Source organism: Rhinolophus hipposideros (genome assembly GCF_964194185.1).
Source record: "Rhinolophus hipposideros genome assembly, chromosome: 26".
NCBI classification, from domain to species: domain Eukaryota; kingdom Metazoa; phylum Chordata; class Mammalia; order Chiroptera; family Rhinolophidae; genus Rhinolophus; species Rhinolophus hipposideros.
The window spans coordinates 13,149,761-13,163,108 of record NC_138072.1 but is presented as its reverse complement, the minus strand read 5'-3'; the positions used below and the strand labels follow the sequence as shown (position 1 = coordinate 13,163,108).

Here is a 13,348-nt window from a genome sequence, read left to right as displayed (position 1 = left end):
ATTTAGAATACTTGGAATAGCTCTAAATTTTCAAACAAATAAAATTCTAGGTGAATGTGTGGAGGGCAGAATTTATTTTTTCCTGTTTTGATGTCTTGGTCATTAATGATCTTATCTAATTTGAGATTATTTGTTCAAAGCAGTTTTATTAAGATGTGGAATTCATGAGCAAAGTCACATTTAATCTACTGCGACTCTATTAAACCAAAATATTTTGAGTCATATTAAAGCTTTATAAAAAGTTATTGTCAAAGGGCATAGTAGAATGGTTTCTACTGTTCTGTTTAGGCACAAACATTTTCTGAACCTTCCATCAACTTTTTTCCCCTGACTGCTGCTTTCTGTCATGTCAGAGGATGAAGTTTTTGCTGCTGCAGCAGAAGTACCTGGAATACCTGGAGGATGGCAAGGTCCTGGAGGCACTTCAGGTTCTACGCTGTGAATTGACGCCACTGAAATACAATACAGAGCGCATTCATGTTCTTAGTGGGTAAGGAAGCTTAGTTCTCAGACTCCAGGCTGATGGAAGGGTTCTTATTTTTATCAAGGTTTCCATTCCAAAGTTACATTTCTTTGACATTTTTCTAAGATCTGAATATTGCTTAATTCCTGGGTAATATTTGTCTGGATCGATACACTTATATGTATACAAACTATTTTTTATCATCCTAGGAAGCGTTTTATATTAGAGAGATATTTAAGTGGGTGAAAGGAAGAAGAAATATGTATTGCTACTGAAAGGTCATTTAATAATCTATAAAAATCCTGTGGCAGAATATTCTGTAAAAACAATAAGCAATGAAGTTTCCAGTATTGATGCATAGAGACTTCTTTTTTAATGTGTACTTATCTTGTAACCAGGCCCTTGCTAAGCATTTAATATACACACTGTCATTTTATTTTCATACCAATCCTTAGTGCCCAAAGGCTTGGTTCTGGACCTCCCCTCTGTTCTGCCTACATACCATGTTTCCCTGACAATGACACTTAGTCGGTCAGTCAGCTCTAATGCGTCTTTTGGAGCAAAAATTAATATAAGACCTGGTCTTATTTTACTATGATACAAGACCTGGTATTTATATTATATATTATAATTATATTATATTATACCGGGTCTTATATTAATTTTTGCTCCAAAGGATGCATCATAGCTGACTGTCAGCCTAGGTCTTATTTTCCGGCAAACACGGTACTCTTCCTGGGTAATCTCACTCTACCATGCCTTCCCATACCTGCGGTATGCCAGTGGCTCTTAAATTCACCCTCTCATCTGAACTCCTAATGTATATATCTAATAGCCTACTTGACAGCCTCCATTTGGATGTCTAATTGGTGCCTCATAGTTACATGTTCAAAACAAAATTCTTGATTCCAGTTGTCCCTCCACCCACCCCACCCCTATCTGTTCCTCCTCTAGGTTTCTTCATCTCAGTAAATGGTAAGACCTTTTACCCACTCATTCAGACAAAAAACTTGACTCATCTTTGCATTTAAAAAAATCATTTAATTTTGACATGTATTTGCCTAACTCCAAAACATCCCACATTTGTTCATTTCTCTCCATCACCACAATTTCTACCCTAGTTAAGCCATAAATACTTCTCCCTCCTTTAACAATGCATATTTCACACAGCAACCACAGAAATACATAAGTAAAATTATGTATTATTTCTCTCCCTTTCTTTAAACTTTCCACTGGCTTTCCTAGCTCACTTAAAATCCAAAATCTCTGTTCAAGCCCAAAGGATCAAGTCCCTGATCCTTTCTCTTATTCATTACTGTCTAGTGACTCTAATGTCAAGGCATTTGTACTGCCTGTCCCCTTTGTCTTAAATGTCCTCTCCTGAGACCACCCACCAGGTATTCTGCCACATCACTCTGTTTTTAACTCTTTTTCTTTATAGCATTTGTCACTATATGATAGGGCCCCAGCATCTAGAACAATATCTGACGCATAGTGAGTTTTCAAATACAAAAGAATAGGCCCAAAGAGGTGTAGAGTTCATTTTAGGGTTTTTGCAGATAAGGAAACTGCACTTCAGAGAAGTAAAGTAGGCAGTTGAAGATATATCTAATAAATCAGAGAGCCAAGATTCAAACAAAGCCTGGTTTGACTGATTCCAGAGGCATTGGTCTTTACCCACCACATCTTGCAATAGTAAATTCTGCTGGATATTTTAATATTGTACCCGACTAATTACCTTGTTCTGATGACCTCTTTCATAAGGTATCTGATTTCTGTATTACCTAAATATCATTCACACGATGAATTTTTCTCTGCTCTAGTAACAGCAGCACATACAATTTAATCATCTTTTTTATTTCATACTCAACTTCATCAAGTTTATCCCTTGAATATTTCACATAAAGGAAATGGCCAAGAGATGACAAGATGTGGAATTGGCGTTAGAACCCAGGGTTTCTTCCTCAATCCAGTGTTTTCGGTTATACCATGTGACTTGCCATAAACAAACATTCATTTAAAACTTTAAGGTATAATGTATATTTTCAAAAGGGCACAGAAGCAATTGTAGGTTACTTTTGCAAAATTGAAAAAGTAAACAATTTTCCATAAAATTATTGATAATAAGTTTTACTCCCCAAAACTTATTTTACAAGGCAAATTTTTATAATATCCAGCTTATTATAGGGTGTTTCAAGTCTTCTCATGCTGTTAAAAAAAAAGAGTAAGTTATTCTCATCAGCTAAGACACTTTGTATACTAAATAGCAAGAGGGCAAGTAGTTCTGCTGGTGAATAAGAGGCTATTAAATTATTTAGATGCTCAATACAATGAGCTTTATGCATGCAATTAAGATCGTCTGGTTAACAGAGTTTTCTGATACTTATGTTATCATTTTTTTAAGCTCTACGTGTGTACCAGCTAGTGACCAGGTACTTCATATACTCCATCTTATATGACCCTCACTACCCTGTTCAGTACCCTTTTACAAGTGAGAAGAACAGATTGGTCTCAGAACAGAATACGAGACAAGAGCAGGAGAGTTAACTTGCCAGGTCTAATCTCCATGTTTCAATAATGCCTTCACTTCTTTTACTTTTAAAGCCCGTTCTTCTATGAAGAGCCAGAACCAGGTCAGGGCCACACTTCCAGCAGGGGGCCCTCATGTATTCTCCAGAATCCATGAACTTTAGTGTTTATGCTTCCTTCCGGCATATATAGTGAGTAATAAAACAGTTCCCAAATTTTCTGCTTTGGGATCGCTATACCTATCACAGGATGACACAGGATGGTTATCCAATTACACCATATTCATACTTTGCCTCTTAACCCTAAGCCAGTTACTCAAGCTTTCTGTGCCTTGGTTTCCTCATTTATAAAAGTAGAGTAATAGTGCATACTTCATACAGGATTGTTATGAATATTAAATGAAGTAGTAGATGTTGACTGCTTAGAACAGTGCCTGGCACACAGTGTGGGCTGCATATTGATAATGATACGGACAGTAAATAAAAGAATGTATTCTATTGAGACAACATATATAATGATATATATTTAACTCTTCCTGTTGTATTATATTTTGGTAATTATATCCAGGTGCCAGGTTGTATTAATGAATTGGGTCTACTCTAGAAATTTCTTCTTGATTCATATTTCTTATTAGGTTGGTGCAAAAGTAATTGCTATTTAAAAGGTTGAAAATAATTGCAAAAACCGCAATTACTTTTGCACCAACTTACTAATAACTAAATATGCCAAGTATAATCAGTATTTTTCAGTTGTTTTATCAGAGAAAGGGGTTTGATACTTGGTTCTTTCTCTCATATTTTTAGGTATCTGATGTGTAGCCATGCAGAAGACCTACGTGCAAAAGCAGAATGGGAAGGCAAAGGAACAGCTTCCCGATCCAAACTATTAGACAAACTTCAGAGTGAGTCTTAATTTTTGGGTTTCTGTGTTTTCTCTTGGATTAGATATTATGAATCAATTAGGAAGACTTGTGTCTAGACATAATCTTATCGAGTGGTTATTTGGAGGAAAGGAGCTTGGAAATTCATTAAGAGACAGGTTAAACCAGCAGTTTTCAAACTCTGCCATGGAGTCTAAGATGCTAACCTCAGAAGTCGGGAGAGGCTGCTGGTCCCGAAGCAGTTCTGTTTTCTTTGGTTTTGTATAGTGATACTCTCCTTAAGATTTTGTTTGGTGGGAAAGTGCTTTGGGTACAGAAAAAAATATGTAAACCGTAGCTTTAGACCACGAGTGTTTCAAATATTTTGTTGATTTCAATACTAAGGCGCACATTTCTTAGGTAAATTATTTTACTCTTTCCCCAAATATGTTCTGTAATTTCCAAATTAGAGTAGGGGTTTCATTTCTGCCACATTTTTGTATATAAGATCGTCTTTCCCTCTCTGGTTAAATCATATTACTCTATGTTTCATGTTTTCATGTTGAAGTGGGTATGGATGGAGAGCCTAAGAATCAGAAAAGCCTGTGGTTGGGGAAGTATATGACATTAAAGGATCGGAATAGATCAGTATCAATATCAAAACACCAGTTATTCCCTGAATTTTACAGTATCCTTGGTATCAGAAGCAATTTGGTGGAGCCTGGAATTTGACTTGTCCCAGCACTTTGGCTTGGCTCTTTGTTAAGTGGAGATTTGTCATATTTTTAGTGATGCATAGTCTCCATCTCTTACACAATCGTTTTTAGATTTTCTTCTCATTGTCACCACCTTTTTATTTTTTGCTTTTTTGGTTTTGTTTGTTTTTTTTTTAGGAAATCCACATACAAATTAAAGCCCTCCTCTTCAAGTATATTCTGTTATAGTGGCAACATATCTGTTAGCTGCTGACAAACATCCATAAAGCTCATGTGTTACATTGCCCAGGGCTGCTCTACCTAAGGGACTCAGTATTACTAGGGCAGGGGTAGGTGCAGCAGGACTTTTAAAAAAGTAAAAGTTTATGCTGTTTTATTTTTTTAATTTTTTTTCTCTTTTTAAAAATATCTTTTATTAAAGCCTATTTACCACCATCAGTGATGCTTCCCCCACGGCGTTTACAGACTCTCCTGCGGCAGGCGGTGGAACTGCAAAGGGATCGGTGCCTATATCACAATACCAAACTTGATAATAATCTGGACTCCGTGTCTCTGCTTATAGATCATGTTTGTAGTAGGTAAGAGGAAACTTCTTAAATTCTGAACTAGGCTAACATTTTATAGGCTCAACTCGAATTTTATTACAATGTTTTCTTTTCAGAGTTTTGTCCTGTAGCTATAAAACAATTCATGTCTGATTTAGCATTTGTTCACAACTGAAAGTAGAACTGTTGAAGTTGAAAATTGAGAGAAATTTGTGTGGTGTGTAAATTTATGTGGTAAAACCATACGGAGTACACTGAAGCTGGAAAACCTATGTTTCCTTTTCTGTCTGTGGGTTGATTGGTCATTTTCTGTATCTGGCCATATTTTAAGGACTTGTGATATTGTGTGGGAATGTGAGTGAGCCAAGTGTTTGCTGTCCTTGGATGCCAGAGATCACTTGTGACTCTTTCTGGATGTTATGGCCATTTTAACTATGGCCCAAATTATTTTCTGCCCATAAAGATCATGGAAATACTTTTTTCCTAGTGAAAGTTATGCTTTTTAGTAGGAGATGGCCCCTAAACTAAAAATGGTTAGAATAACAGGTATTAACTTTCTGGTTTGGATTTTGTTTTTATACCTACCCATGTACATAATTTAACCTGTAAGAATTTAGGCTTCACTTTTGATGTTAGGAGTATTTTGAGTAAAAATGTCCTTACTATTTTAATGATCCCCCAAATTATAGCAGAGCTTTAATTTTTAAGATACTGAAAAACAAATTGTGAAATCTTTTCGAACTCAAGGAAGGAAATGATTTGGGTCTGGTGAACCAAATATGAGCAGCTGCAGTACATGTGGTCAGTTTCTTTTGCCAAACATCGTCAAAGAACTACTGAAAGGAGCGTGAATAGGAAAGACAAAAGTATATAAGTGTGAGAGCTTTGGAAAAGCGAGAAACTTCTGCATAACCATAAAAATTATATATATGCACTATATTTAAGGTAATTTTTTAGGTGCATAAACTACTTTCATATGTAGTGGAGTTGTCAACCTCACCCTCTCCAACTGCAATAAAAAATAATAATTATTATTATATTGGCCTTAAATTACAAGTGTTATTTATCTTCAAGTATTGAGTAAGTAGTTGGAGCATGTCTTAAAGGTTCTACAAGAAGTGATTAGAGATCTTTTTCTTGATCCCTTTTTACTCTTTTAACACTGTTCTTTGACTTGCTTATGAGAATTTTTAAGTCTTTTCATTTTAATTGAATAGAGGTAGGAGGAGATAATAGATTAAAAGACTATATGGTTTCATATTTCATAGCCTCCTTAGGAAATTTGAGATCAGTGTGAAAATTAAGGCAGTTGTGAACCCAAATCTTCTTTTGGTTCTTGAATTTATTGCTGGTGGAATACACTGAAAGGTATTTGTGGTGGACTATGGTTCAAGGGGTGTCCTTATGTTAAGAGCTTGCCTTCCCATTGGGAAACTGAAATCTGTGACAGTGTGACCTACATTTTTCCTAAGTGCTTTAACTTCTCTACCAATACCTTGGAAAGTAAATGAGAGAAACTATGTAGTCTGACTTTTTCCAACCCTCAGATCAAGAATCAGCCTCCTATAAACCTATGTAGAAAGCGCTCTGAAGTTTTACATAGAAAGGAAAGCATTCTTGCTCTTCAGATAATCACGGATTGAAAGGGCTTTATAATGTTTTACAAACAAAACAAAACTTTGACTTGATGCTCCTCCTGGTTACCATCCCCTCCCCACCTCTGCTTTAGAGCCGACTTAAGAGTCACCCACTATGCATTCGCAATATCCACGTCTTTCCCTGTCCTTCACACTCCTATAGCATTAGGACTCGTGCAGCCCACACGACACCAGAATTGTGACGGGTGTTGGTGAGGAACATCTTTGTTAAATCCATTCGCTGCTTTCCAGCCTATGTCTTGACCTTTCTATAGCATTTGACTACTTTGCCTTGAAACTTTTCCTTTGAGTTCTAAGAACATTCCAGACTCGGCTTTAGTCCTGACTACTCTTTAGGCTCCTCCTGTAGGTTATATACTTGCATGCTTCTAGTGACTCCCAGGTCTGGGCTACAGCTACAGAATTGATCTCCAAAGCCTTGGACCTCGATACGACAATGTGGGTGTTGCTCAAGTACCTTCAGTGCAGCATGGCAAGTACAGAACTTCCCTCTCCTCTCACCTGTCCCTGAAAGTCTGCTTTTGCTCTTAAACTCCCTATCTCAGTGAAAGGCTACCATCTACTTGGTTTCTCCAAGCCAGAAAACTGGGAGTCAGTCAGCTTTGACTTTTTACTTTCAAGGTAGATTTTAAAGACACTAAGGAGGGAGATGTCAGGCTTAACTAAGTCAGTGTATAGCGTCTTTAGAGTGAGTTGTGCCTTAGAGTGAGTTTATTGCTAAACAGGGAAAAAAGAACCTGAATCTGATTTAATACCTAGTATTCCGTACTCATCTAGAGCTCATCAAAAGAAAAGTTGATATTTTTTATGATTTGCTTTACTCAGTTTTAGAAACTAGATTTTAGCATTGAAACTAGAAAACTCTATCTTCAGAAGTTCCATCTTAGCATTGAAATTAAATACCAGCTTTTCTCTCTTCTCTCTGGAGAATAAAGAATTGATTATGCTTAAGTGAACCTATAATTTTTCTTTAAATCCTGGGTTTTTTAAAATCATTTTGTGGGGGTTTTTTCATCAGCAACCAATGGAAAGATGTTTCTACAGGTAACTTCATAAATGTTTATTTTTTAGTAAAGGATTATTACAAAATATTTTAGAAACTTAAAATGTTAAGATTCAGTTTGATTCAAATGTTTAAAATGCTACATTTTATTTAGTTTTATTTAGGAAGGTGCTGATATTTTTTATACCATCTAAAATTTTAAATGTATTTGAAATCAGAGACAGATAAACTATCACTTGTATACCTCTAAAATTAGGCTTTTAATAAACGGGGGCTGTTAACTAGTCTTTTTAAAAGATTAAGTTTTGATAAAATAATGACAATTTACATAATACCACTTCGGTGACATTCAGATACAACTGATTGTCAATAGACTGGATGATTTGTGTCCTGTAGTTTTGATTATGAATCAGTTTTTTTAATGACATTTTGCTACTCTGATTTTAGATGTATCTTTTCATTTATGCTCAACTTTGGCCATTTGAATTTGTGTATTTTATGCCTAGATAGAAAGTGTTTCTCACTGAATAAATGACATCAGTAGTGATTATTACTGATAGGAGGGGGGGTATTATTTTTGATATGGAAAGTACTTATTTGATTGCAATTTTTATCCAACAGTTGTCTTAAATACAATTTAAAAATGATATTTGGAAAGAAAAGTGGCCTTGGTGTCAGTTATAGGTTTAAATCCTAGTTTAGTTATTTATCAGTTTATATCTTGTTAGTTATTTGCCTTCTCTGAGCCTCATGAAAATGGGGATGTTATTTCCCTTGCAAAGTAGTTTTGAGAATTAGCAATGCTGCATATTAAGCGTGTAACACAGTGCTTGGCATCTAGTAAGTGCTTCACGAATGTCAACTAGTGTTATGTTTCAGTTCAAATACAGAATAATAGTTTAATATTAAAGTGATTAATAGTTAGACAGTCTGAAAGTTTAAAGCTGCTTCCAAATACCCAACTGGCAAGTTAAGGGAGCTTGCCATGTGTGCCAGATAAAGAATGTTAATTTATTTTATTTTTAAATACATACTACCTCTCAGGCTAGTGAATTGACAGCACATATTTTTAAAAACAGTTTCAATATCGCAGAAAGGTCTGTGAGACAGTGCTGGTGTCAAGGGCTAGAATGGTTTTTAAAAGTGAGTGTTTAATGAGAATGGTCATTCTTACCGTAACTTTTTCCTCTTTAACTTGGTAAAGTTAATCATAGAATTCCTTGCCCTCAAAATATAATAACAACTTTCACTTATGAAGTACTAGCTAAGTATCAGACTCAGTCTAAATGCTTTACATTCACCATCTCATGCTTTTATTTCATCCTCGTGTGAGGAATTCTATAAATACTCTGAGGCTCAGAGGAGTTAAATGACTTGCCAAAGATATTAAAGCTTATGACCCAGACTTGTCTGAATGAAGTGCCTATTCTCTTTTTGGTATGCCAAGCTGTTTTTTTATAAATGAAAATATACATTATTCCTTCTAAAACAGCCTGATGCCAGCCAATTTATACAGACACACATGAAGCCCTGGTTATTAATTTTTATTTATATGAATTGACTTAATTAGACCAAAAAAATTTATGATGGATAATTTACCTCTCTTTTAATCTTGAGAAGGGGGGAAAAAGAATAAATTTTAAACTGAAGCAGATTTTAGATTACTGATTTACCCTAAGACTGCCTTGACTAATGTTATAATATTTTCTTTTTTTCACATATCAATATAAACTTAAGATTTACAAATGCATTCATAAAGTTTTTGATCCTCAAAGAAGTTTTATCAGTTGTTTAACCTTTTTCATTATGATGAATTTATTTTGAAAGAATAATTATTTGTGGACTTCTTTGTTTTAGGAGGCAGTTCCCATGTTATACTCAGCAGATACTTACAGAGCACTGTAATGAAGTGTGGTTCTGTAAATTCTCTAACGATGGCACTAAACTAGCAACAGGATCAAAAGATACAACAGTTATCATATGGCAAGTTGATCCGGTATGTATTCCAATATGAGTGTTTACACTGCAAAAAGAGGTAATTTTTAATATAATTGATTGAGTGTATGTTTGTAAAATGTGCATATATAAACAGTTTTTCCAAGAGCATTTTTTGTCATCTGTCATGTCTTGCCTCTTTCTATGTTGTCTAGATAATATATATAGATTAACATTATCAAAATTGTTGACTGTTACGTGTTAGTGATTGTACTAACTCTGTGTGTGCATTGTCTAATTTACTCCTGAATAAATCTTTTTTCAAATGAGGAAGTTGACATAGAAGTTAACTGTCCAGGCTTTCACGACTAGTAAGTAGCAAAGATAAACTCAAAGCCTAGAACATTTTTACCCCAGACCTACCGCTCTTAGTGTCTCTGCAAATTTGTATCTTTGTTAATACATGCTTTACAGATTAATGCAATGTCCATTCTGTCACGTTAGAAAAAAACTCATTACCATTTTGCCTTCTGAAACCCTTCATTGTCTTGTGTAATTTGTTGAACTTCTGTTAAAACACTCCCTTCCTTTTTTCCGTCCAGTGATACATATGAAAAGTTTGTATTCTGGATTTGAAATTTTAAGTTCTCTCTAAAATAAGGTTTGTCTTTGTTTATAACCAGGTGATGTGCAGATTTGTAGAAATAAGTATTTCCATTTCTTTCAGCCAGTTGAACATTTATCAAGCGATCAACAAAATACATGACTCCAAACAGGTTAAGGAGATAATATTTGGTTTACAGAGACTTTCACCTAAAATTATGAAGTGAATAATCTGATTTTAAAATTTATATTAGAATATGATGTTAGCCCAGGATAAAGTTTGGGGCTCTTAGGTTGAAAAAAAAAGACAAGGATCTGTAGAAGGAAATATTTTAAAAATCAGAGAATCAAGTTTGAGAGCGTGTGTCAATTCTTGTGTACCTGCAATATACTATGAAGGACGAAAGGTAAATAGCTGTTCTTTGCCTTAAAGCCGGTATTCTTTACCCTTTTTTGTGTGTCATGCACTTCTCTGGCAGTCTGATGATCCAGTGGATGCCTTCTCAGTAAATATATAAACCAAAACCCATAGGAAGCCCAAGTATGCATTGTATGTTCATTACTAAGGAAACCCGATTATATTGAAATACAGTTTTCAAAATAGTACAAGAAAAGATACAGTATAATAATGTTGCTTTTTTGTTAATGTGTTAAATAACAAATTCTAACAGGAGATCTAATAACTACAAAAATTTTGAAGTAGTGATGAGCATATTTTGAGATATATGCAACAACTGTAATATGTGAAAATATTTGAGATTTTTATTGAAAATCACCTAATACTACCTAATATAATATCTAATATAGTAACACTAATATGCCTAATATATCACCTAATACTACCTTGTTAAGTGCCTGCATTCAAGGTTGAAGGAAACACTGGATTTCAGCCCATGGCTCATGAAAAGAAAGATGTGTGTTTTTTCCTCCCATTTAAGTTCAAAGATCCCTGTTTCTATCCCTCATTGATGCCTTGTGTCAGGTTAAGAACCCCTGTGAAAGGAATGTAGAGTTTAGAAAGGAAAATCCAACACTGAAATAAGTATCATACAATATGTGTATGTAAAGTATTTGGGAAAGAACAAAGAAGCTTTGCAGAGCACCTCACTTGAGACTTGCTGTGCATAAACTCCAGCCAGATCACGGAGGCTCTTGTATACTTTGCTAAGGCGTTTAGACTTTTATGCAAGCATTTCCCAGAGTTTTTGTCAGAGTATTGGTTATACAGAATTTAATAGATGTTACATGTAAAAGGCTTTTATATTAGCTTGGGAAATGCAGAGTTAGTGCTTATATTCCAATCTGAGATAAAGTGGGTTTTAGTTTGGTATGATGGTATTTTGTTATGTCAAATACTATTTGAAAAACTTGTAAGAAAATTAGTGATCTTCTTACATATGTGTTTTGTGTGTTTATTTTTTAATGGGTAGATAGAAAGAAGGAATACATAGAGAAACTTAAGATTTGAGTTGATAGGATTCTACTGCGTAGTTTCCTCTAACAGGTGTTGTTACCTTTGCCCCCAAACCAAGAATTTTGCACGGTCCCCCTGTCAAAATCCAAGCAAAGTTATGTGGATTCCATGAACATGGTATTTCACCTTTGCAAGGTTAGTATAGAGACATGACTTGTGAGCATATAACATTCATATCCTCATTTTTTTTCAACTTTATCTTTTACAAGATTATTTTTTATTGCAGTCCACGAAACAACTAGTTTTTGAGTTAAATGCTTCTAGTTTGTCATCAGTTCAGAAGCAAATGTTTGTGTAGCTCTGAAGCACCACTGTGAATGAAAGTTTGTCCCTGGGATACCTTGAGCCTTGACTCGTTTATTGAATGATGCCAATTTGGCCTCACGATGCTGTGATCTAACACAGATTGATTGCTCGTGCCTCTGACCCCCTCCCAAAAAAGAATCAGAAGTAGTTGCATTAGCTATTTAATTTTGTCAAAACAGTGGCAATTTGGACTAAATAATTGGATGACTGATAAACTTAGGACCCAGTAAAGAGGCAAAATTCAGTAAGCTCATCTATTTCTCAGTGACATTTCTGGAAAAAAATTCCCAACCTAGTTTAATAAGACCCTTTTCTACTTATAAGTCACTGCACTAGAATTTCCGTCCAGGCTCAAAACTGGTGTCAATAACTCTAGACCAAAGTCTAAAATTTAATTCATTGTTCTTCCCCACTTCTGGCTAAATTCCCGCTTTCTCTATTCCCACATTCATCCATATCCCCTAAAACAAATCTGGAGGTTGTCTTTGAACGTATTTTGTCTCATTCTGTCGTATCAATTTTTTGTCCTAAGTATATTTTTATCTGACTTGTTGCAGTCCTATCTGAGTTTAGGACCTCATTTTGTCTTAACTCTGGCTGTTATGTTAGCTTCTGAAGGGTGTCCGTATGCTGTCTTTTCATTCTGATTGTCGTATGAGTTTTCTTCCTAAAGCTGAGTAACATGTATTCCCCAGCTTAAAAATCTTAAGTGGCTTTTCACTTAGCCTTGTCACTTGTCACTTCATGTTTGCACTCTCCAGTTCATCCTGCACAGCTCAGGAGTATCTGCTTTCGAGTCAGGTAGCCCAGGTTCAAATCCCCACCTTTAAACAGAGACAAGTGTCTAACCTTTCTAAGCGTTTATCTTTCCATGTGATACGGCGGAGGAGAATAATACTTAGCACTTTTAGATTTGTGAGAATTAAATGAGATACTGTTTGTGAACAGTGCTAATGTTGATTACCACTGAACAAGTGGTAGCCCTGCTGGTGGGAATGTCCAGTAGTGCAGACACTTGGGAAACAGCTGGGCAGTTCCTCAAAATATAAACAGTTAGCCTGTGGTCCGGGAGTACCACGCCTCAGTATCTGCCCAAGAGAAATAAAAACGTAGGTCTGCACAGAGATTCATACATAGTCGTAGTGGTATTATTCATAATAGCCAAAAAGTGGAAACAACCTAAATGTTCATCAACTGATGAACAGATAAACAAAATGTGGTCTATCCACACAATGGAATATTATTCAGTGATTACAA

General features: G+C 35.3%; 1 protein-coding gene across 3 annotated transcripts in view; it reads left to right on the top strand.

Annotated features, from left to right (window-relative positions):
- WDR26 (WD repeat domain 26) overlaps positions 1–13,348 on the top strand; it is a 37,983-nt gene that overhangs the window by 8,462 nt on the left and 16,173 nt on the right. For all 3 annotated transcript variants that reach the window (XR_013992654.1, XM_081039090.1, XM_081039091.1), the window contains exons 4-7: positions 354–490; positions 3,796–3,893; positions 4,989–5,145; positions 9,631–9,769. Coding sequence is in view for 2 of the 3 variants with exons in the window: in XM_081039090.1 (XP_080895216.1) it covers positions 354–490; positions 3,796–3,893; positions 4,989–5,145; positions 9,631–9,769 (531 nt within the window). In the remaining variant the exon portion in view is untranslated. The remainder of the gene's footprint in view (positions 1–353; positions 491–3,795; positions 3,894–4,988; positions 5,146–9,630; positions 9,770–13,348) is intronic.